This window comes from Erigeron canadensis, chromosome 2, assembly GCF_010389155.1.
Source record: "Erigeron canadensis isolate Cc75 chromosome 2, C_canadensis_v1, whole genome shotgun sequence".
NCBI classification, from domain to species: Eukaryota; Viridiplantae; Streptophyta; class Magnoliopsida; order Asterales; family Asteraceae; genus Erigeron; species Erigeron canadensis.
The window spans coordinates 35,796,123-35,818,655 of NC_057762.1; the positions used below are offsets into that span (position 1 = coordinate 35,796,123).

General features: G+C 34.5%; 2 protein-coding genes across 2 annotated transcripts; both read right to left on the reverse strand.

Moving 5' to 3' along the window:
* Positions 1-6,283: 6,283 nt before the first annotated feature.
* On the reverse strand, positions 6,284-7,459 carry LOC122588171. The gene has a single exon (XM_043760299.1). It carries the CDS (start codon positions 7,457-7,459, stop codon positions 6,284-6,286), a length of 1,176 nt encoding a protein of 391 aa, XP_043616234.1.
* A 535-nt stretch (positions 7,460-7,994) lies between these two features.
* Positions 7,995-9,254, reverse strand: LOC122588172. Its single transcript, XM_043760300.1, has one exon. It carries the CDS (start codon positions 9,252-9,254, stop codon positions 7,995-7,997), a length of 1,260 nt encoding a protein of 419 aa, XP_043616235.1.
* Positions 9,255-22,533: the final 13,279 nt, after the last annotated feature.

Sequence of the window (22,533 nt, forward strand, 5' to 3'; positions counted from 1 at the left end):
CACAGAGAGTGTGGAAGACAAAGTAAAGTGTTTGGCGCGCACAAATTTTGTTTTGGATTTGGGTGAGATTTTGGTGGTCGAAAACAATTCATGGTATTTTTCTGGTGCTCATTTCTTTCTCTCTTTTTGAATGATAATAAATCATAATTATCCATATTTTTTACTTTCTTACCCGACCCGGTTTCAAACGAATAATAACCGTTTCTCATGCAGGACATAACGGCTTTTCAAATTTTTATTTTTTTTTTCGACTTCACTTTTAGAGGCTTCCCGGTTCCCTATGTAATCGCAATTGAATCTAATCAGTTAAATATTTTGGATTGCACAAAATAAAGTTCGGAAATGGTCACAAAATTATCACAATTAGGGCTAGTTTGTTTTTTTAATTGTTAATTAACTCAATGGATTAAGTGATTAAATGATTAAATATTAGTTTTACGTATTAAGTTTTTTTTTTTTTTTAATTATTCTGTTCAACACAAACAATTTTAAATGACTTAATAAGCTAAATATTTTTATTAAGTCCATTAAATCTTAAACAAACAAAACCTTAAACTGAATGAATTGTGCCCCGTGTTTGTTAGGCAAAGGTTACAAGCTGCATAGTAAATCCTCAATAATCATTAGAATTTTTTTTTCGGTAGTTTGCATTGTTTATCAACTATGGTACAGCGGCTATAATCATTAGAATTGTGTATCCCAAAAACAGTATGGACCAAATAGGCTTTGACAAATTTTATTTTAACATTTTCTAATGCTGTATATAAAAAGTTTGTAACTCTATAGAAGGAAAATCAATATATTAAGTTTTCTTTTTCTTAAATAAATATTTCCAATGCTTTATAATAGAGTAAATTTATAAAAAAAATATTTATATGATTTTTCCAATGTATTACGATTTTTAAGTTTGGTTTAATAAGCTTAACTTAATAAGATACATATGCTTGTTGGGATTTTTAAAGTCTAATGATCCTGTTTACTTTGCTTCCATACAAACCAGAAAAACCCTATCCAAACTTCACCCATTTTGTAGCCACTCTTCCTCATATAACATGTCAATACGTTAAGCATTCAAATTATTAAAAATTGAAATGCCCTCTTGTGTTTTATACCTTTTTTCATTGTAAGTTTTATTTTGAGAAATCAAAATCACCGATATTAATGGTTGACACTACCAAAGCTAGAAATGAAATAAGTTTGAAATTTGTATTCGTTTTATACTTTTATATGTACTTTCATCAAATCATGAATCTTATGTCTTTACTAAAAACTTTGAAATACATTCGGCTACGACATACTTCTAATCTCGGTTCATTCTCAATCACTCGTGTAGTTTAATACTAGGTATCATGGTTTACCAGTATGAAAAATTCATACTTATTTTACAACCCAGTGGCCAGTGACTCTCAATTTGAGAATCTCAAAGTCCCAATAGAAACTTTGACTGATATTCTGAAGGTTTTTTAATGGGCCTCCTAGCCAGGCCGTCTTAACTTTACAAAGCCCATAGTAAACTAGCTCCTTAATTTGGGCTGTTGTTAGTAGTGTCTAATCCAAGATAAATAAACTACGTCTACATATATTTTTTTTTCTTTTTCTCTTTTATTATTTGAACAGTAAAAATTTACGTCTACATATATTCTACTATATTTTATTTTATCTTTTTTTAGAATATCAAGTATTACATGTTAATGATTTCAACTCTAACGGTGACATCCAAAGTGAGTAGTTAGCTGGAAGTTGGAGCTCGTGTATTCCTGCAAAACATAAGTGATAACACGTACGCCCACATGCTCAGAAAGCAAATGTTCAAAAATGCGAGGAATCAAGGTTCGATCACGGGTCTCCAAACCAAAATTCACATTATCTTAACTAGTTACTTTGTAACAACTTTAAAACCATTATACATAAACTTTTATTGACAATGATCCCATTTGGTCATATGAGTTCATTTCTTCAATCTTGTCAAATAATTAACATTGGTTAGAGTTTTCCTCTAAGGGTTTTTTCACCGTTGGGTAATAGGTTTAAATCTATGTAGTAAGGGGATTCTTGTGATGCTATATTCATTCAAGACATCCTTTTAGGGCATCGTCTTGGATTCAAACTCAAATAGGTTATACCAATGCTCGAGATTGTTGTCAGTCATTCAGCCTTAAAACAGAAAAATAAAGTCTAAATAGTTAATGAAATTGAACCAGATTTTTAGTTTTAGTTTTAATATGTACTAAAAAAATATTGCGTTAAAAATTCATTAAGAAATCATATGCTTTCATTTTGTCAAGTTAGTTTTTTTTCCTTTTGAGAGGATTGAAACGTGGCACTAAAATACTCTGCTGAGAAAAAAATAGCTATCAACAAGACAACAACGTCAAGAAATTACGAGTATTAGACTATCTCCAATTGGGGGTGCTCTTAGGTGCAAGTGGATATCCTTTGTCGTTGAAGCTTGTCCAAAACTAAAGATTTTTTGAATGATGCCCTTACCTAAGAGCATGCCCTTACTTGTCCTTACCTAATATATTTTTGTTTTTAGTTGGAGTTAAAAGGATATGTAAGGATAATTATGGATGTTTGTATGGTTGGAGATAAAATTATAGAACTTGAAGGATTTATAAGGATATGATGTGGCACCTCAAAGACGCCTAATGGCGTCTTTAGCATTGAAGATACCATGGGGGTGCCCTTAGGCACCTTTTGATATCATTTGTCATTGAAGCTTGTCCAAAACTAAGAATTTTTTGAAGAATGTCTTTACCTAAGAAAATGCCCTTACTTATCCTTACTTTTTTTTTTTTAGTTAGTTAGAGGTAAAATGACATGTAAGGATGTTTATATGGTTAGAAATAAAGTTATAGAATTTAAAGAATCCATAAATGTATAAAAATTTATAAAAATATACCGATATAATGTTAAGCTCAAAGACGTCTAAAAGGTCCTTAGCAGATATTGTTAGTTTAGTAGATAAATGCTTTAACGGGCCACCAAGATCCATTAGGCAGGCTAACACAAATTCTGTTTTTCTATTTTTGCTTTTGGCCTTCTTTTGTTCTCTTTTACAAGTTGACTGTTGACTTAAGAGGATAAGTGTACTGCTGACGTGTGCCATAACAGTGGCGCCTAACTTCTTATCCAAAAGAAAAGTGATGGACTGATGGGCACTTTTTATTTCAGTTTTCTAATATCGTGATATGAATATACTGATCGAAGAAGATGTTTTATTATCAAATTAAGTACATGTTGTTTAGATATTATTTTTATCTCTACTGCATTATAAAATATTTTCTCTTTTCAAAATTTGAAAACCCTAAAATATCTTATCACTTATTCATAATACCCTTAAAATACCCTCAAATCGCAACCACTCATTTTTCTCTTTCTTCCATAAATTTATCTAATTTATTCAAAATCTTTTATCTCAAAAACCGTAAATCGATAAAGTATAAAAATTATATGAGTGTTCTTAAAATTTCATGTCATTTCTTTAGAGATGTCATTCGATATACTTTCGATGAATTTTTAAATCCGAGGGTGAAGCCCGTACGGCTAAGGCATTTGGCTATCACACTCTATAACATATCACAGTCTATTACCTATCACCCTACCATCGCATCGTGTGGGTATTTACTCTCGTTGTATAATAAATAAATCATATTCTAAGATAGATTGAAGATAAAGATGAAAAAAGAAATGTACAAAATAAAATCTAAATATAGATAATTGAATTGATTAGACATGTAAACTATTCATTTAAGCTTACATATCATTACTTTTCATTATTGTACATGTATATACATAATGTGTGGATATTGTAATTAACGAGATATGCTTCATTGTTGAATATTATTATACTTATTCTGGAGTATTACTTGTTAGGCCGGAGCCAACGTCCCCTTCGTGGGCTCTTCCTCAGCTTCGTCGATGAGGACTCGATTGGCAACGGAGATTCCTCAGCTTCGTCGATGGAGGCACTTTGTTGGGTGGAAGGGGGAGGACGAGAGGGAGTGGGGTGAGGGTGGGTCCAAATGCATTTTTTTTTGTTTTTTTGTTTTGATTCTTTTTTTGGTTGGTAGTTGAGGAAGGGGTGAGAAAAAAGTAGAGTTGATAGTGAGTGAGGAAAAGGTGATTTAGAAGAGAGAACAACTAATGTGGCAGTGAGAAAGAGACAGAATGGTGTCGTGGGTTGGCTAAGGCCTTAACGATTAACGACATGGTCTTTAATTCCTTGTACCAACTATTATTTGTGCATATATATTAGCAAGTATCATATTTAGTGGCCAAAAGTTACAAAATATCCATGAGACCCACAACCTAGCTGTTACGATTGCAACATTCACTATCAAAACGACCCTCTAACTAAAGTCACAACACTACTTAATTAATTAAAAGAAAAAAAAACACGTACTTGACACTATATACACGCACTCGCATTCAACCAACCAACCAACCATATATAATTAATCTTCACGTTATCTCTTCAATATTCATTTCATCAACATAACTTGCACTCATTTCACTTGACACACAAGAAAAATGGTTATCACGACTGAATGTATCACTTCCCCTAGCCAACGCCGGTCGTCTTACTTCTCCGGTTGTATGTCACCTTCATGTGTCCCAGTAGACGAACAATACACACGAATAAAAAGTGGTAGACGAGGGAGTAGTGATCGACAAAGACGAAAGTGGAAGAAATTGATGCACAAAGTTGTTGAAGAAAGCAAGAGAAGCATATATGGATCTTCTAAGCCTTTGGTGTTTCGTTATGATGCTGTTAGTTATTCACAGAATTTCGATGATGGTAATCATCGTGATGATGATGATTTGTACACTACGTACTTATGGACGTAGATACTCGATCTCAAGTTTTACGTAAATCATTAATGTTAAAAGCACAATGTACCTTGTAACTTTGGCAATTAAATTTTGTTTTTCATTCAATTCAATCAATCAATATCTACAACACAATTAATGTTGTGCATTAATGCCGTCAAATATATGAATGGATATTCGTAAAAATATCACATACTCTAAAAAATTACCCAAACTTTACCCGTCTAAAAAATTAATACCTTGGCTCGAAATACATATCTTGGTTGAATACCCATAGTCTTTGTCCACGTCGTCATTAGCTAGCCCTGTAAAATGTTGATTTCAAATATAAAAATAAAATTTTATTATTTTAGAACTAGCAAAAATTACTTTGAAAAAGATGCGAGTTTTGATGGAAGTCATACTATACCCAAAAGATTGCGATTGTTGATGTTACAACCACTTTCTAGTTTCCCGACAGTACCAGCCTCTGCCTCTCTAGTCTCCATGTTTACAAAATCTAGTCTTTTACATCATCATCATCTCCTGATCATTTTAAGTCTTAATACGTAAATAAGCTAATTAAGCCATGGAATTTTTATCATTATTAGAGCTTTCTCCCACTCCTAAGTTAGCCAATGCCCTGTTTCAATGACTCCACCCTCTATCTCGTTAGTGGTTGTTTCCAAATGTTTTAACTGATTGAATGAGTTTTTTTTTGAAAAGTGAAATTCTATTGATAACTCACCCCGGCGAAACGCCGACAGTATATATGTACAAATATTTACATGAACTTGAAAGAGCACCAATCGGTCCAAGACACCCTATTGTTTTTAGATCTATTACAAAACCACAAATACTCCATTGACTTGATGTTGTGCATGATAGTCTTCTCATTTCCGCTTCCGTTGTTGAACTTGATCTCACACCTTGTCTTCCAAATGAACCAGCAACTCATCATGATGATACCTTTTATAACCACTCTTTCAATGTCGTTCTTCCTTTGATGTTCGTGATACAATAAGAGGTCCTTGACGTCGAAGATAAAGAAAGGGGACGATTTGCGCCAGTCTTGTACCCACTGTTAGATTTTGGTCGCCAAGATACACTTGCAAAAAACATGCTCCTCAGTCTCCACCTCCTCCCCACAAAAGACACACATAGGATCAGGGATGTGGCAGTTACGGACTTGTAAAGCTTCAGACGTAGGGATTCTATTCATAGCCGCCCTCCATAAGAAGACATTACATTTCCTTGGAATCCATTTGCACCATTCAAAAACAAACCTGCCGCTAAAATCCTGGCCACTGTTAATGAAGTCTTTCACGCTTCTAACCGTCATGACTTTATCTTTACTACCCGACCAAACCCATCTGTCCACTCTAGTACCCATGACCACCCCTTCCATCATTCTCTCAAGGCTGACCAGTTCTCCCTTTTCCTCGTTGTTGGATGGTTTTTTGATCCAATCCTAATTTATACAGTTACTGCCCGATCCCCCGACTACCTTGTCAGCCACCATAGCCTTCTTGTTCTTTTCAAGCTTAAATAAAAGAGGATATTTATGTCTAAGCGGTTCTTCACCTATCCAATTATCCAACCAGAAACTAATATCGTGCCCATTGCCCACGACACCTTTAAGTAAACAGTTAATTCCTTTTCCAACCACCTTAACCGACTCAAAGCATTTGACAATATTATTCCAAGTGCCTGGTAAGTACTTATTCACCTTGACATGAAGCCAACCCCTCTTTGTATCGTGAATTGAGTCGATAACCCTTCTCCATAAGCTGTTAGGTTCATTTTTAAACCTCCACAACCATTTTGAAAGAAGTGCGACATTAGTGTCCCTAAGTTTGCTGAGCCCAAGACCACCCATATCAACAGGTGAAGCGACTCTGTCCCATGCCACCCAATGAATTTTCTGACCATCACTCGAACTACCCCAAAGAAACCTTCTAATTCGAACCTCTAAACATTCGATAACCTTCTGAGGAGCTTTATACAGTGAAAAAGAATAAGTAGGTAAGCTTTCCAACACTGATTTAATGAGAATGATTCTGCCAGCCATCGACAAACTAGTAGCACGCCAACGGGACAGTCTAGCGTCAAATATGTCAATAATGAAATTCCAATTGACTATCCTGTTCATATTTGCCCCAATCCATACTCCTAAATGCTTAAAGGGGAGCGTTCCAGCGGCACAGTTAACCACTTTGGCCATATTAGCCACCTCGTCACCCGTAACACCGATTCCATACATATTAGACTTTCCTAGGTGAATCTTGAGCCCTGAACACATATTAAAAATTCTGAGTACCCTGGCCACATTTTTGAGATTATCACGATTCCACTCACCAAGTATGACACAATCATCCGCATAGAGCAAATGAGAAATATGCAAATTGTCTTTCCCCACCTCGACCCCTTTAACAAGACCAGCTTCTACAGCTCTCTTGAACATCACCGAGAGGGCTTCCATAACCAAAATAAACAGAAAGGGAGCAAGTGGGTCACCCTGTCTCATCCCCTTGTGACATTGAAATTCAAAGGTTGGTGACCCATTTACCAAAATAGAGGACCTGGCTGACGACAAAATTCCAAACACCCAATGTGACCATCTCTTAGGGAACCCCATCCAACCCATAACTGAAATAAGAAACTTCCAGTTGACATTATCATAGGCCTTGGCAAAATCAATTTTCAAAGCAAATAACTTCCTGTCCTTTTTTTTTGGCCCACGAGAAGATTTCGTTAAGAATTAGAGGCCCATCTATAATGTTTTTGTCCCCCAAAAAGGCGGTTTGGTTATAAGAAATAACTGACCCCACGACCTTCTTTAGCCGATTGGCTAAAACTTTTGAGACCGCTTTGTTTATTATACTAATTAAATTAATAGGACGGTAATCATTCAAATCATTGGGATCTTTTAACTTAGGAATGAGTGTGATGAATGACGACCCACACCCCAAGCTGATCTTCCCAGATGCAAAAAACTCATTAAAAAGAGCCACAAATTCGAACTCCATAAGAAACCAGAAGCGTTTGACAAACCTGAAGTTGAAGCCGTCAGGCCCGGGGGCCTTATCGTCTCCACACTCAAAAATAGCTTTTTTGATTTCCTCTTTGGAGAACTGCCCGATGAGACTTTCAGCTTCTTCTCTTGTCAATCTTGAGCCGGCCTAATCCATCAGTTTTGGTCTGTCGACCCATTCTTCTCGAAATTTGTCACGGAAAAAACCAAAAATTTGTTTTTTGATCAGCTTTGGCTTATCTTCCCAAGCCCCATTAATAACGAGGTTCGGAATGGAATTAATAGACTTTCTCTTATTGATAAACCCATGAAAGAATCTTGAGTTTTCATCTCCGTCGATTGCCCATTTAATACGAGACTTTTGTTTAAGATCCTTGGCTTTTGAATCTTCCAATTCCAGAATTCTTCTATAACATTCAGAACGTATCCATCTTTCTTCGCCGTTTAAATCCTTCTCTTCCATAATAGCATCCATCTCTTCTAATTCTGCTTTACACATTGTTCTTTCTTCATCTTCTTTATTACGAAACTCGTCCCTCCAAACTTTAAGTTGTTCTCTTACATGTTTCAGTCTGAGCATGATTCTGGTATCAGCAGCACCAAAAACCACTGCTTCGTTCCAAGCCTTGGAGACCACCTCAACGTAATCGTTTCTATCCAACCAAGAGTTATAGACTCGAAAAGGTTTAGGACCGAAATCCACCTCTTTGAATGCCAAGAGTAATGGGCAGTGATCTGAGAATAGTCTAGGGAGCACTCTGAGACATGCCATAGGCCATTTATCAAAGAACTCGTTACCCACCAACACCCTATCGATTTTACTTAATTTCCTTATTCCGTTTTCTTCCTTAAAAAATGTGAACCTACCTCCTTTCATCTCATATTCATGTAAGTTCGCCTCACAAATAAAATTATTAAAAGCACGTGCACATACCGGATTAAATATAGAACCCAATCTATCTTCCGGAATCCTAACCGCATTAAAATCTCCCATGAATAACCATAAATCTCCGTCCGCATTTCTTAACTCCAATAATTTTTCCCATAAAGATTTTTTATCGCGCAATCTTTGGGGAGCATAGACATTAATCACATTCACCACATCTCCCCTACCCTTAAACTTCCCTTTAATTAGCAGAAAATTGGAATGCTTGAAACTACTTATTTTAGTGAACACGCCTGGGTCCCACACACAAGCAAGTCCACCAGACCTGCCAGTAGGTTCAACAATATCCCACTCCATATCCTGGCTACCCCAAAAACTCCTAAAATAAGCTTCAGACAACCCCGAGCATTGGGTTTCTTGAAACGAAATAAAAATTATCCCTTCTTTGTTTTTAATACCCTTAATCCACCCACATTTTCCATTTCCCCCAAATCGCCTAATATTAATTGATAAACAATTCATTTAAAAACCTCATTGTTACCTTCATTGATGATGACATCTTTGACAGCCTCAGGGAACTTGCTTAGATTGACTCTCACCACGTCTCCCATGCCCATGGTACCCTTCACTTCCTCATCCAGTTCTTCGTTTTGAGATGGTGCTTTTTCTGTGTCATTATCTTCCACATCCATAATAATATCCTCATTTGTATTTTTAGTGGAGGTTTCCTTGGAATGGTCAGAGATAGGACAATAACTGAGGTCCACCTCGTTGACCAAGGGAGGAAAAGGCTGACCAATTAGATCAGGGACAAAAGAACTAGAGGCTGCTTCATTTAGGCCCAACGAGTCCTCAGGCCCGCAAAAGTCATTTTCTCTTTGTCTCTTTTTGGGCCTAGCGTTATATTCCCCAAGTTTGCTAGCCCAGTCAACTGAAAAGTCCCCTTTTTTACGATATTTATTAAATCTGCCTTTTTTACTTAATTTTCGAGGAACTGGAGCAGTAAAGGGCTGCACCATCTGTGGGTCCACCCCGATATTATTCTGCATGGGAAATGAAAAAATATTCTCATGCTCCGAGCCACCATTCAACTTCCCATGCAAATCCACCTCTCCCTTTTCCAACCCATCATTCGAGTTCCAATGCAAATCGTTATCCTCTGCCTCTTCAACTACTTTTCTACTAGTGACTGGACGTTCATCAGCCAATTTGACCGGAGAATTCACCGGACGACCAATAACAATCTTCTTCTTCGAAAACGGACACCACTTTTCTTTCACTTGAGAGACCCATATTTTGAAAGATCTATCTTCCTTCTTTAAAGTCATGGAGGTATTAACAGGACTTCCATCATCCACTAATACACCAATCAAGAACCGATCCAGGTTAATAATGTTTTCACAGTTTTCCGGTGGTACCACTATTTTCCCGAATTGTTTCCCAATGTAAACAAGTACGTCGGAAACTGCTAAATGAAGAGGAACCCCGGTGATTGACAACCAAACAAATCTTTCAAACGGCATCACCTGTCCTTGCCAAGCTTCCACCTTGGAGAACCAATTTCTCCAAACACTTTCTTTATAGATGAAATCCGAAGCATTATGCTCATTGACAAAAGAGAGCAAAATGTTCAGGCCGCCCAGATATCTAAACTCGACATCGTTAAAGCCCGCCTCCTCCATCAGTGACTGAGCAGAACACAAACTTTTGAAATCATTACATCTTACTACATGGGACCTTAGATGATAATTGGATAAAGCCGTAACACCAGGATTAACAATGATGACCTTTTCCTTTTTCTCCATACGAGCATCTCCACTAACAACGTCTCTGAAGGAAGGCCTTCCAACACCCCAATGTGAGTGAACACCAGGCTTGGCTCCAACATGAACAAAGCCACTAGGTCTGTTCGAATACAGATCTTTCCTCTTTTCCTCAACGATACCATTTTCCACAGCAAACTTAGCAATATTAATCTCAACCTTAAACTTTCCCACCCTCGCATGTTTCAGTCTTCTTGCGAGCTCTTCCTTGTTTCTCACATGTTTGAAAGTGACAAAACCGAATCTCTTATCGTTCTTATTTTTCTTCCTGGCGATATACACTCCCGCTATAGTACCGTATTCCCCCAGGCTAGTTCCTAAATCCCATGGTCGACACCCATCGGGGATGCAAGCCACGTAAAACTTAACCACAGATGCATCATGACCTTTTTCAGTATAGAAGGGATCTTTTTGTCTTCTCCTTGGTCTCACCTTTTCCCAGCCATTTTCTTTCTCTAGGGCTTCTCTCTCCAAGTTTTCTCTCTCTGCTTTCTCTCTCTCACACATATTTGATTACTAGTATCTAACACTCCCTTATCTTAGAAGGATGTAGTTGTCACTGTACCAAAAACTGGCATGGCAACACCGGATCAAAATTGGCATGTGATGATTGAATGAGTTTAATAGGCTTAAGAGGTCAAAAATCAGTCAAAACTCAAAAGTGTCATCAAATATTGCAAAACCTCTTAGAATCGGTTATAATAAACCAAATAAGTGTACCGCCTACCGAGGTGCACATTTAGACCCGTTTATAAAAAGTTGTCTATTTAGATATGTTGCAACTCGCCTATTGCCTCAAAGATTTTAACTCAAACTTTTCCATTTTAGAACTCCGTTAAAAGACTTTAATTATTAAAAAAGTGTTCACAATCGACTATCTTCAATATGGTTGATTTATTAATTTGGTAGTTTTGGGTAGATTCAATTGTTGACTTCACTTATTAATCGCCTATGTCAATGTATTTATCAATGCCTTATTGCATATGCAAGTTAATGAAATTTGGCTATATACACTATCCAAAGCAAATTGACATTTAAAAGTTGAAACATGGTTAACATGTGAATATGTCAAAACTCAAAAGTGTCCTAAGGTAGGAAACTCGTAATGTGTATTGAAATGCATAAAACCCTTACAATCCCTTGTTTTATATCACTATGTTACTATTGTGATAATATGTTTGTTGTATATAGTAGAAACACCATTCAAGAAAATATAAATTTATTGATAATATATTCGAATTGCAATAGATAATATTACAAGAAAATTAACAACTAAATAAACAAAGCAAGAAACAAAATACAGAAAAAGGAAGGTAATAATGTGTCGGGGATTTTGTTAAACAGAGGACCCTTAAAATTGATTTCGGGTCACGCAAGTAAATCCGTCAATTTCCATGGTAAACAGACAAAAAAGTTTGTACTACCTGAATTTACCTTCAAAAACTGATTGAAGTGAAGTGAAGGAGAAAAAATGTTGTTGAGGTTCCAGATTGAAGTGTTGGTGGTGTTGTTGTTGTGGGAACCACTATTACCAGTAGTGGGATGCAAGGAATCACTTGTTCCACTGAGCCAGAAGCCAAGCTAAGTCGAGCAAAAAACAAAGTGGCTCACAGCGATGCGAGCTTGCTAAGTACGCCACTAAAACGCCACATTACGTCTCATCGCCTGTGGCCCCGGTCCCAGGCCCGGGCAAGTCTGGTGCTTCACACCCTCCTTGCTAACTTGGGTTGTGGCGCCTTGTAAGGAATTATTATTATTCCTCTAACACTATTCCTTATAAATACACTTAATGTTTATGCTACTAGGAATGTGGGACAAACCTACATTACTTCAATAGTAATTACTACACACTTTCTAACTTTATTTAAAACATATCTATTCAATTGTAATATTATGTTATTGTAATCATATGTTTCTAACATATGAAATACATATTACATAAAATTTCCAACATCATATGATAGTGAAGTGATTAAGTAAGAATGAAAACAACAATGAGAAGTAAGAACCACTAAAAAACCATCTCTAAGGGCGGGGTAGAGCTTTTAGAGCTAAATGATGCAGTCAACCAACACTATTTCTTGGATTACTGCCTCTCACATATGCTTTCAATGGCAACCACTTTAGATCGGATAAAAATAACGCCTGTATTATAGTAAACCCGTCTTATTCGGGCATTCGGGTACCTTTTTATAAACATGACTTCGATTTAATTTTGATTGCTTTTAAGCTGCAAATAGTTGGATGCGGGGTTGGAAAGAAGCGATAGCTAAATAGAAGGACGGTCCACGTAATTCACACTACTCTCTTCTGTATACGATACGAATACGATTATTCCATGATTTCCAATAGACCATTTTTTTTTACCAATTATAATAATAATAATAATAATTCGTCTAGGGTTTCATAAGCAACTACCCTAATTCGATTTGGGTAAGGGGTTTTTTCTTTTGATATTTATTTATTAATTCATCACCGTCATCGTGTTGTTATAGATGTTTAATGAAATTGTGATTCTATTTTTGTTTGAATTTGCAGAAGTACCGCAGCTTGAATCTTGATAATGTCGAAGGCCGCGCAGGTATTTTCATCTTTTTCTTTCTATCTTCCTTTTTGTTGTTTAATTAGAGTTTGGTGAGTTCAAGTATATGGGAGGAGGGAGCTTGGTATCTTGGTTGCTCATGCCAATAATGATGGAAACAACCACGTACTAGACGTTAAAGATCCATATTCTGTTTTTGATGTCATATCCAATTCTATACTTAAAAAAGGATCTCCTTTACCAAATTATATATGATTTTTTATAACACATTAAGACAAAACCAAATGAGTTCCATACAAAGAAAACCATTTAAAATCATTTTTGATTTTATCTATAGAGTGTCAAAACCCTATACAAAATCATATATGATTTTATTTATATATCTAGACAAAAAAAGTGAGTTCGGTATCATTAAACATATTCAAAATCATATATGATTTTGTATATGCTTCCGTACAAATAGACTTATTCAAAATCAAAATTGATTTTAAGCATACACCATGAAAAATTTATTCAAAATCATATACGATTCTATGTATAAATTTGAGACAAGACAAATGAGTTCTATACAAATAAATCTATTTAAAATCAATTTTGATTTTACGCATACAGTGTGAAAAATTATACAAAATCATATATGATTTTCTGTAGCACATTGAGTCAAACCAAATGTCTTCCTTAAAAAAAAATTTATTCAAAATCATTTTTGATTTTACTCATAAAGTCTGAAACCTATTCAAAATCAAAAATGATTTTACGTATACATTGGGGAAAAGCTATACAAAATCAGCACATTGAGACAAAACAAAATGATTTACATACCAAGAAACTCATTTAAAATCAAAAATGATTTTAAACATACAGTGTGAAATACCCATTCGAAATCATATTTGATTTTATTCATACATCTAGACAAACACACAAATTTAACAAATTTAACAAATTCAAGTATTAGAATAGATCTATGTACAATCAGTAAATACGTATATAATCAAATTTGATTTCGTACATACACTTTGGTTTAGACATTTCATCAAACACTTTGTGGACAAAACTCATTATAAAAATTTTAAACAACAACAACCAAAGATACAAATTCTTATCATATAAAAAAACAAAAATAAGAGAAAAAACTACAAATCATGGATAAAAATGGTTTGTTTATCCATTTTTTATATAAAAAGCATAAACTACATAAAATATCACTCTAATAATATCTAAAACATCATCTTTCATTTGTTGTTGTCGCTAGTGATTTGAGATAAAGATCCAAATTGTAGTGGTGGTGGTGGAGGCGGTCGGATATGGTGGTGGTGGTGGTGGTCACCGTCCATGGAGGAGAAGAGAGGGAGAGAGAGAGAGAGACTGTGTGTGTGTTTTGATCAGGAGAAAAAAAAAAAGAGAAATGGAAAATAAGGTTTTTTATTTTGGTGTAAATTATGAAAATACCCCTCCGTGTTTTATTTTTAATAAGGGGTAAATGTTAATCTTAACCATTGATGGGAATAATCTAAGGGCTAAGATTCAGCCCTTAAGATTCATGAAAAATTAAAGATGTAACTGAACAAACACCTGAGTTTGAAAACAATGATGCTCAAACTCGCTCAAAGTAATATGATCAATTATATGTATGCATGTGTTTGCTCCGTCATTTTTAGCGATCGTGAATCAAGCAATAAGGATTCAATTCTTCGTTCTTGCAAGTTGCTTCTATTCAATGAATGATAAAAAAAAAAACCGATTTAGGAAATGATCAAAAAAAGCAAATGCACGATGAAAGTAAAAGGATTTGAAAAGACTAAAAGTGAAGAGGCCGGAAATGAACGTAAGAACTTCTAAATCACAATAATTTAATGGGTTAAAACTTATAGAAGACTAATCATAATAATTAACTTTGATTTTGTATCTTAATCTCGGCTCTATGTTTATGTTGCTTTATTAGTGTTTGGAGTAAACCCAATATCATATTAAGACATGTTGAAACCTTAAGGAACTTTTATACAAATTATATTAATGGGCTATTACAGCTTCTTCTTAGAAATGGAGTGTTCAGTGAATTGGTTTATGGTTTACCGAAAGCCAAATCAAACCCAATTACGTTAGAACATACCAAACCAAATGGCAATGACTTGGTTTCTGTTCGAATTCGATTTAATTTAACCAAATATGATCATTTGGTTTTGATTTGAGTTCGAACTAAACCAAATCAAATCATTTTCAAACTTATTAAATTTTCCATATGTAAGTAAAGATTTAGACACTAATTAACGACATTTATATTGTATCGTCTATCGATCTGGTTTACTATTTATATTTTATATATTTGTCACCAAATTACAAATTTCTTGTACTCCGTAACGCATATATGGAGAAGTTTCGATTCTTTTTTGACCAAACTTGGAATTATGGAAGTTACACACAAATTATTCATTGGAAATATTTTCAAGTCCCTAAGACTAAGAGGAGTGGAGGCATTCCCTCCAAGTTAGGAATGTCCCTCCGCCACTCAGAAGTCGACACGTAGCACTGATATATGATTGGAGGCATTCCCATAATTTTGGGGCGTTCCTTTGGAGTGGAGACATTCCCTCCAAGGGCATTCCCTATTTTTTTTTTGTTTTTTTTATTAACTTTTTTTAAATAATGAAATTAAATATAAAAATAAATATAGAATTTGAATATTAACGAATATATTGAACAGTAACGGCTACTTTTCAAATTCATAATTTTCATCTATAAATACCCCATCATCCTCTCATTCTCAAAACACAACTCAAAATTTCAAAAAATTCAAAAACACGAATAAGTAAATGGTAGAATGTGTATTTGTTGTTTAAGTTTGTATAAAATTAAGAGAAGAATGGAGAAAATAAGAAGAAAAGAAAGAAGAAATGGAAGAATGTGTATAAAAATGAGTAAATGGTAGTGTTTAATATATATATAGTGGGTTATTTTGTTGATTAAAAAAAACAAACAAGAAAACGGCAACATTTAGAAAAAGACAAAACACATAACCTTCAAATGGACGTGTTTGAAATCAGCATGGGCACGCATCACAACGAAGTGGAACGCCTCCCGAGGCCGAGCTCCGGCGTTCCAAGGGCGTTCTGGGTGAAAAAAACGAGAGGAAACAGGCTACTCCTGATAGTCTAAGTACATCTATCAAATTGATAGTTAAATTGTTATTTACAAAACGAGCTAGCTTTCTTGATGTATGAGTGCAAGGAATTAACCAAATGAAGATCAAAAGGCCGATCGATCGAAGATAAATGACATAGCTAGCTGTATGCAACTTATAATAGGCTCTTTTCTAAAAGATAAAAAGTAGACGTTTTATAAGATAATATTGATGTTTGTACTTTGTTGCAAGACTAGACTAGTAATAGCATGTTGCGAACTTGCGATCCAAAGCGTATATATATAGTTCCCTTTGCACTTTTCATGTAGAATTAAAGAAAGCCGAAAATAGAAGACTTTTTCGCTTTTATTCTCTTTAGTGAAAGCGGAAATCCTAAGATAAGAGTATTGACGTCGTCGGTTGTTATCAGACATATAACTTAATTGATCGATCAAAGTTGTCCGTTCATTTTAAAAGGAGCATTAATTGTTGGTTAAACTAGAGTAAATTTGTTCGTAGCTTCATTTTTTTTTAAGTGTTGTAAAAGACTAGATTTTTTCCTAACAAAAAGTCAAAAACAGATAAATCTAATTATAAATGAAACCTAAATTTACACTCTACTTTTATATAAATATACTAGACTTATGCTCGCACAAAACGGTAACGATAAAGTAGTGGTGGCGAGGACGTGTGGCGGAAGTCGTGGCGACAAGTAGCGGCGATAGTGTCGACAGCGGTGGTGGGAGAGGCAGTAGGGGCAGCGGTAGAGGCAATGATGATGATAAATGTAAAAGTAATTGATGTTGAAGATAAATTATTTCATTAAATATATCATATGTATATTGAGTGGATATGTTTAAATTAATAAATAAAAAAATGAATGTTTACGGTTTATCAAAAGATGAAAAGTTTAATTAAAAATCATAGTTATTTCTTTATTACATATTCATGTGTAATTTACTATTTTATCATAAGTTTGATGACAATCTTTTCTTATTATTTTTTTGAAAACAAGGTTTATAAAATGCTTCAAATATGGGCTAGTGGACCTATATAAAGTGCAAGTCAAAAACACTTTCTAATAAAGGTTGAAATCTGAGGATAAGACATGGACGTGTGATGTCGCTAATTTTTCTAAACAAGCAAATTTTAAATTTATATATATTAGATAAATACAAAGTTGGATTTATATGATATTTAATTCATAAAGATAAGACAATTGTATACACAAACATGTCTTTCTGTGTATTCTTTAAGAGACAAACAAATACTTATACGTCCATGCCCAAATTACTTGAACCCCCCAGACGTTGGTCATAAAGAGTCGACCAAATATTTGTGGATATTTGTTTAGATTTGTGTGGCTCTTTTATGTATAAACATAAAAGATAAAGTACAAAGATTTTTCATGTGCAAAAAAAGTTGGTTCCCATTTGCGGTTTAATCTATATCTTTGTTTCAGGATAAAAGCAGCAAATAAATATCTGACACATATTTTACCCGCACAAAATTCATACTCGTAGTACAAAAATTTTCAAACATTAAGATACACCCTAATGAAAAGGAACACTAATTTGTTATTGGCTAACATGAACACTTTTTTGTATATAACATAACACTATGTTGAAGAGACAAGTGATATAAAATAAGCTATTGACCTCTACTTAGATTTTACATATATGTCATATCATTTGGTTACCGTCATAAGACTTGAAAAAATCGTATAAAGAAAGATATTTCTTGATTTTTGTATGTTAAAGATGTAAGTTTTGACTGTAATATTAAGACCTAATATCCAACTCACTTCCTAGGATAGAAGGATGATATATACAAAAGCCAACACCTCCATAGGAGGATTGGTTATTTGGGTTATTGGTTATACTTAGCTATGAAGGCCAAGCGAATAATTAGATATTCAAACAATATATATATATATATATATATTATATTGTAGAGTAAATTTTTCTATAAATTTCGTGTTACGATTCAACAGTGAGAGGTTTATCATACGAGATATGTTGTTTAAACCATGTCCGCGATAGAGAATTCTCTCGAAGCAAAAATGTTTTTTTCATAGGGTAAACTCTTGTCTTTTTCAAGATTCAATCTTAAGGTTACCAAACCCAAACTTTTACATTAAGAGGCTACCTTTGCCACTGTCATTTCACCTCAATTATTATATTTAAACGAAATAAATGATACCAAAACTATTGATTTAACAAAAAGTTACATAATGTATGATAATAGTTAATGACCACAACCATTTTTCTCAATATATATGTTTGGCTCCTTTATAAAATTTTATAAAAGTTATTACTATTAGTGTAACTATTATTAAACTTAAATAGCTAAAATGACTTATATACCCTTAAAAGTAAGCCTTAGTTTATATATTTCCTTTTTTAAAAAAAAAAAATTTATAAAACGTTATTTTATTTATCCAACTACGCTTTTAATAAATTTCTAAATTCAAGATACATATTAAATATCATTAGCTTAAATATAATTATATAACCTAACCTTCTATAATGATTTATCGATAACTATGTTATGAAAATATAGAAATGATTTCACCTACCACATTACATGAAAACTATATATGGTATTTAACAAATAAATAACATAACCCTTTTTAGCAAATGTAAAACATCACAACCTAAAAAGTTTGAACTTATAATTTATAAAATCATCGTAAATATATCCGCTACCAAGAATTCTTTTTTAGAACATACGCTCTCGAATTTGAATTTTTCCTTAATGATGAAAACATAGTCAAATTACATCAAATGTAAGACCCACAACACGATAATGTGTAAAGATAATAAACTGACGATTCTAACAAACCTTTACACATCCTTCACTGAATGTCGACCCACTTCTTCAAACGATATTTAACTACCAAAATTGTCCCTGTTACACCAACTATAAGAAGTACCCTTAACCAACTCAAACTCGCATTCCTTTTATTTATTAATCAACCAAACAATTCAAGAAGAATTCATACCTCTTTAGTCTATATCTATACATTCAAAAGAAAAAAAATGGCTAGTATCATTGACGGGCGATCATCCAACGTCTCGGAGTGTTCATCCTCTAATTCATCTGGCTCGGACCAAGAAGAGTGCTACTCACGAATAAACAATAATGGTGTACGCCGGAGCTCTAAATGGAAGAAGATGATGAAGAAAGTTGTTGAAGGAAGCAAGAAAAGCATCTATGGTAAGTCGAAGCCTATGGTATTCCACTACGATGCTGTTAGTTACTCTTTAAATTTCGATGAAGGAAATTATAGTGATGAATATTATATGTATGGATCCCGATACTCTCAAGATGTAGGTGAATGCTCGTAGCCGAGAAAACCACCAAATGCTTCATTTTGTATTGTTGTATATATATCGATCAAATCGAATTATATAAGTGTGTCTTTAGTTTGTTTCAATGTAAATCTATATAACTTTATTTATATGATGATGATAATGAAGCTCAACATATATTATTTATTAATTAATGATCTAACTACATGTCTAGGTTAGTTTCTTGAGTTGTATTTCTATGTATGATGGGAATCTGTAAAGGTAAATACAATATGTACTTCAATTTCATAAGAACCATAAGGTTTTTAATTTGATTTAAACAAGTTATTAAGGTATAGTTATAAAGCAAGGCCTAGCAAAGTAGCAAATTGCTAGAAAAAGTTACAATGTTTTGCTATAAAGGGCTAGGAATGCAAGCCCAATTTGGGCAGGAAGATTTACTTTTGGAAGGCCTAGGCCCAGTTACGATTAGTCCAAATGGTTTAGAAGACGTATAGTCTTGAGAATTACATCAAATATTCGGGCAATGAAGTCAGGTCGACCCAACCAACAATATCGGAAATGGAGGAACTCAACAAGGAGTTGAGTCGACGTTTATGTTTATGGATGACAAAAAATATAGGATAATTTTATTTGATTTTGTACTTATAATTTTGAAAAATGGTGTGATTTGGTGCGTCAATTGAAGTGTATATATAGGATTCTATAAAAACTAATTGTAAGGACTAAAAGTGTCACTTTTTAAAGCTTGTTTTGGTCAAAACGACTGTTAGGGGAGGTATCTTGCCAAATTCAGAAACTTTTTTTTTTGTCTTCTTCCTTAAATTCGACAGTTACATTCAAAATTTAAAAAAAAAAAAAAACGCAGCTTCAATACTCGTCCCTGGGGGAACGAGCTAGAGGAACGAACCTATGGAAGAAATGGGGACGAGTCCCACCCAATGGCGTGGACTCGTCCGTCCTAGGGGAAGGAGCCCGGGACGAACCCGCAGATCATCCTCTAATAGTAGTTACAAATGTGTCAAAACTTCCTTAAAGACAACATTTTTTTGGTTTTTTATAACATTGTCATTTTTGTCTAAAGTACTTCGTGCATCGCACAGATCTATAACATTTCCGAAATAATGGAGTAACTAAAAAAAGTTTACTATTAAAACAATGCCAAATTCAGAAACTTTTTTTTTGTCTTCTTCCTTAAATTTGACTGTTACATTCAAAAAAATTATTTTTAAAAATAGCGCAGCTTCAATGCTCATCCCTAGGGGAACGAGTTAGAGGGACGAACCTATGGAACGAGTGGGGGACGAGTCCCACGCAATGGTGTGGACTCATCCGTCCTAGGGGAACAAGCCCGGGATGATGTAACACCCCGACAGCGGCGGAAAACTCGGGATGTAAGATAAAGCACACGCGCACATGGATGTTACATAGGAATACTAAATGAGTGCTTAGAATAAACATAAATAGTCAATTTCATAACCAAACAAGCATAGTAGTAGTTATTACACACAAGTTCAACAAAGATGATCAAATCAAGTACGAAAAGTCCCACGCAGGGGATACGATTGGGCATATTGCCACCAACCACAAAGTACAAGCATGCAAACTCCAACCCTAAATCCTGAAGTCTGTTAATAGTCCCATGCTACCACTCCTAGCCACGATTAGCCTGATTACCTGAAAGGAATACTTAAAAGAGTCAACACAAAGGTTGGTGAGTTCGTAGGTTTGAGTATAAACAAGTAGTATAAAAGCATTTTATGCCGTCAATAGATCTCAAGTGTAAAGTAGTATGTAGTGGCTAGTGACCAACTTGCACATAAGTAAGCGAGCACACACAATCCTCGATAGGACCGGCTAATAGTACCAATGGAGCACACACAATCCTCAATAGGACCGGCTAATAGTATCAATAGAGCACACACAATCCTCAATAGGACCGGCCAATAGTATCAATAGAGCACACACAATCCTCAATAGGACCGGCTAGTAGTATCAATAGAGCACACACAATCCTCAATAGGACCGGCTAATAGTATCAATAGAGCACACACAATCCTCAATAGGACCGGCTAGTAGTATCAAGTAGTCAAATAGCCGAAGAGTAGTAAAAGTAGTTACGGCATGTATAAAAGCATGAGTAGTATTCCTTTCACCCCGAAATAAGTAAATAAAAAGGGGCTACGAAGACTCACAGTGATCTGCTACAACGTAGTTCTGCGAGCACAGAGTATAAGCACAGATATAGTAAAATATATCTACTCGAATCCAAGTATGTCTTGATGTCAACCTAATCACAAACCATTGAGCATAGATGGATACATGTATTAGTTCTCGTGATTATTTATTCACTAAGTGCCCTTGATGTACTGATGATTTGGTTCACTAAAGATCTTTAAACGTTTGACTCAACAGTGTTTTTCATACACTAGACCCGTAATGAACGTCTTTGAACTCGCACTTTGATAAACAAGATCGAATATGTCTTGATTATATCTTAATTAGGGTTTCCTTGTACATGATAGACTTGGATTACAACTAAGTATAAAATCTGATTTCTACAACTAACGAAAATAGACTTTAAATTCGTAAGGTGTATCTGAACGAAGATAGACTTTAAATTCGTAAGGTGTATCTGAACGAAGATAGACCTTAAATTCGTAAGGTGTATCTGAACGAAGATAGACTTTAAATTCGTAAGGTGTATCTGAACGAAGATAGACCTTAAATTCGTAAGGTGTATCTGAACGAAGATAGACCTTAAATTCGTAACGTGTATCTGAACGAAGATAAACCTTAAATTCGTTTGAGGACTTAAGTTTGTTTGGAGCTTAAGTTCGTTTGCTAAGTTCGTTTTGAAGCTTAACTTCGTTTTGGAAGACTTAAATTCGTTTCTAGGATACTAAATTCGTTTTAAGTGTTTTTAGGACGAATTTGGGACTGTTCAAACAAAAACGAGGGTTTTGAAGATTAAGACATGTTTACGACCCAAATTTGATCACGA

Excerpts from the sequence above, each read along its gene's own strand:
- LOC122588171 (XM_043760299.1), bottom strand. The coding sequence starts at position 7,459 with ATGGGTTGGATGGGGTTCCCTAAGAGATGGTCACATTGGGTGTTTGGA.
- LOC122588172 (XM_043760300.1), bottom strand. The coding sequence starts at position 9,254 with ATGAATTGTTTATCAATTAATATTAGGCGATTTGGGGGAAATGGAAAA.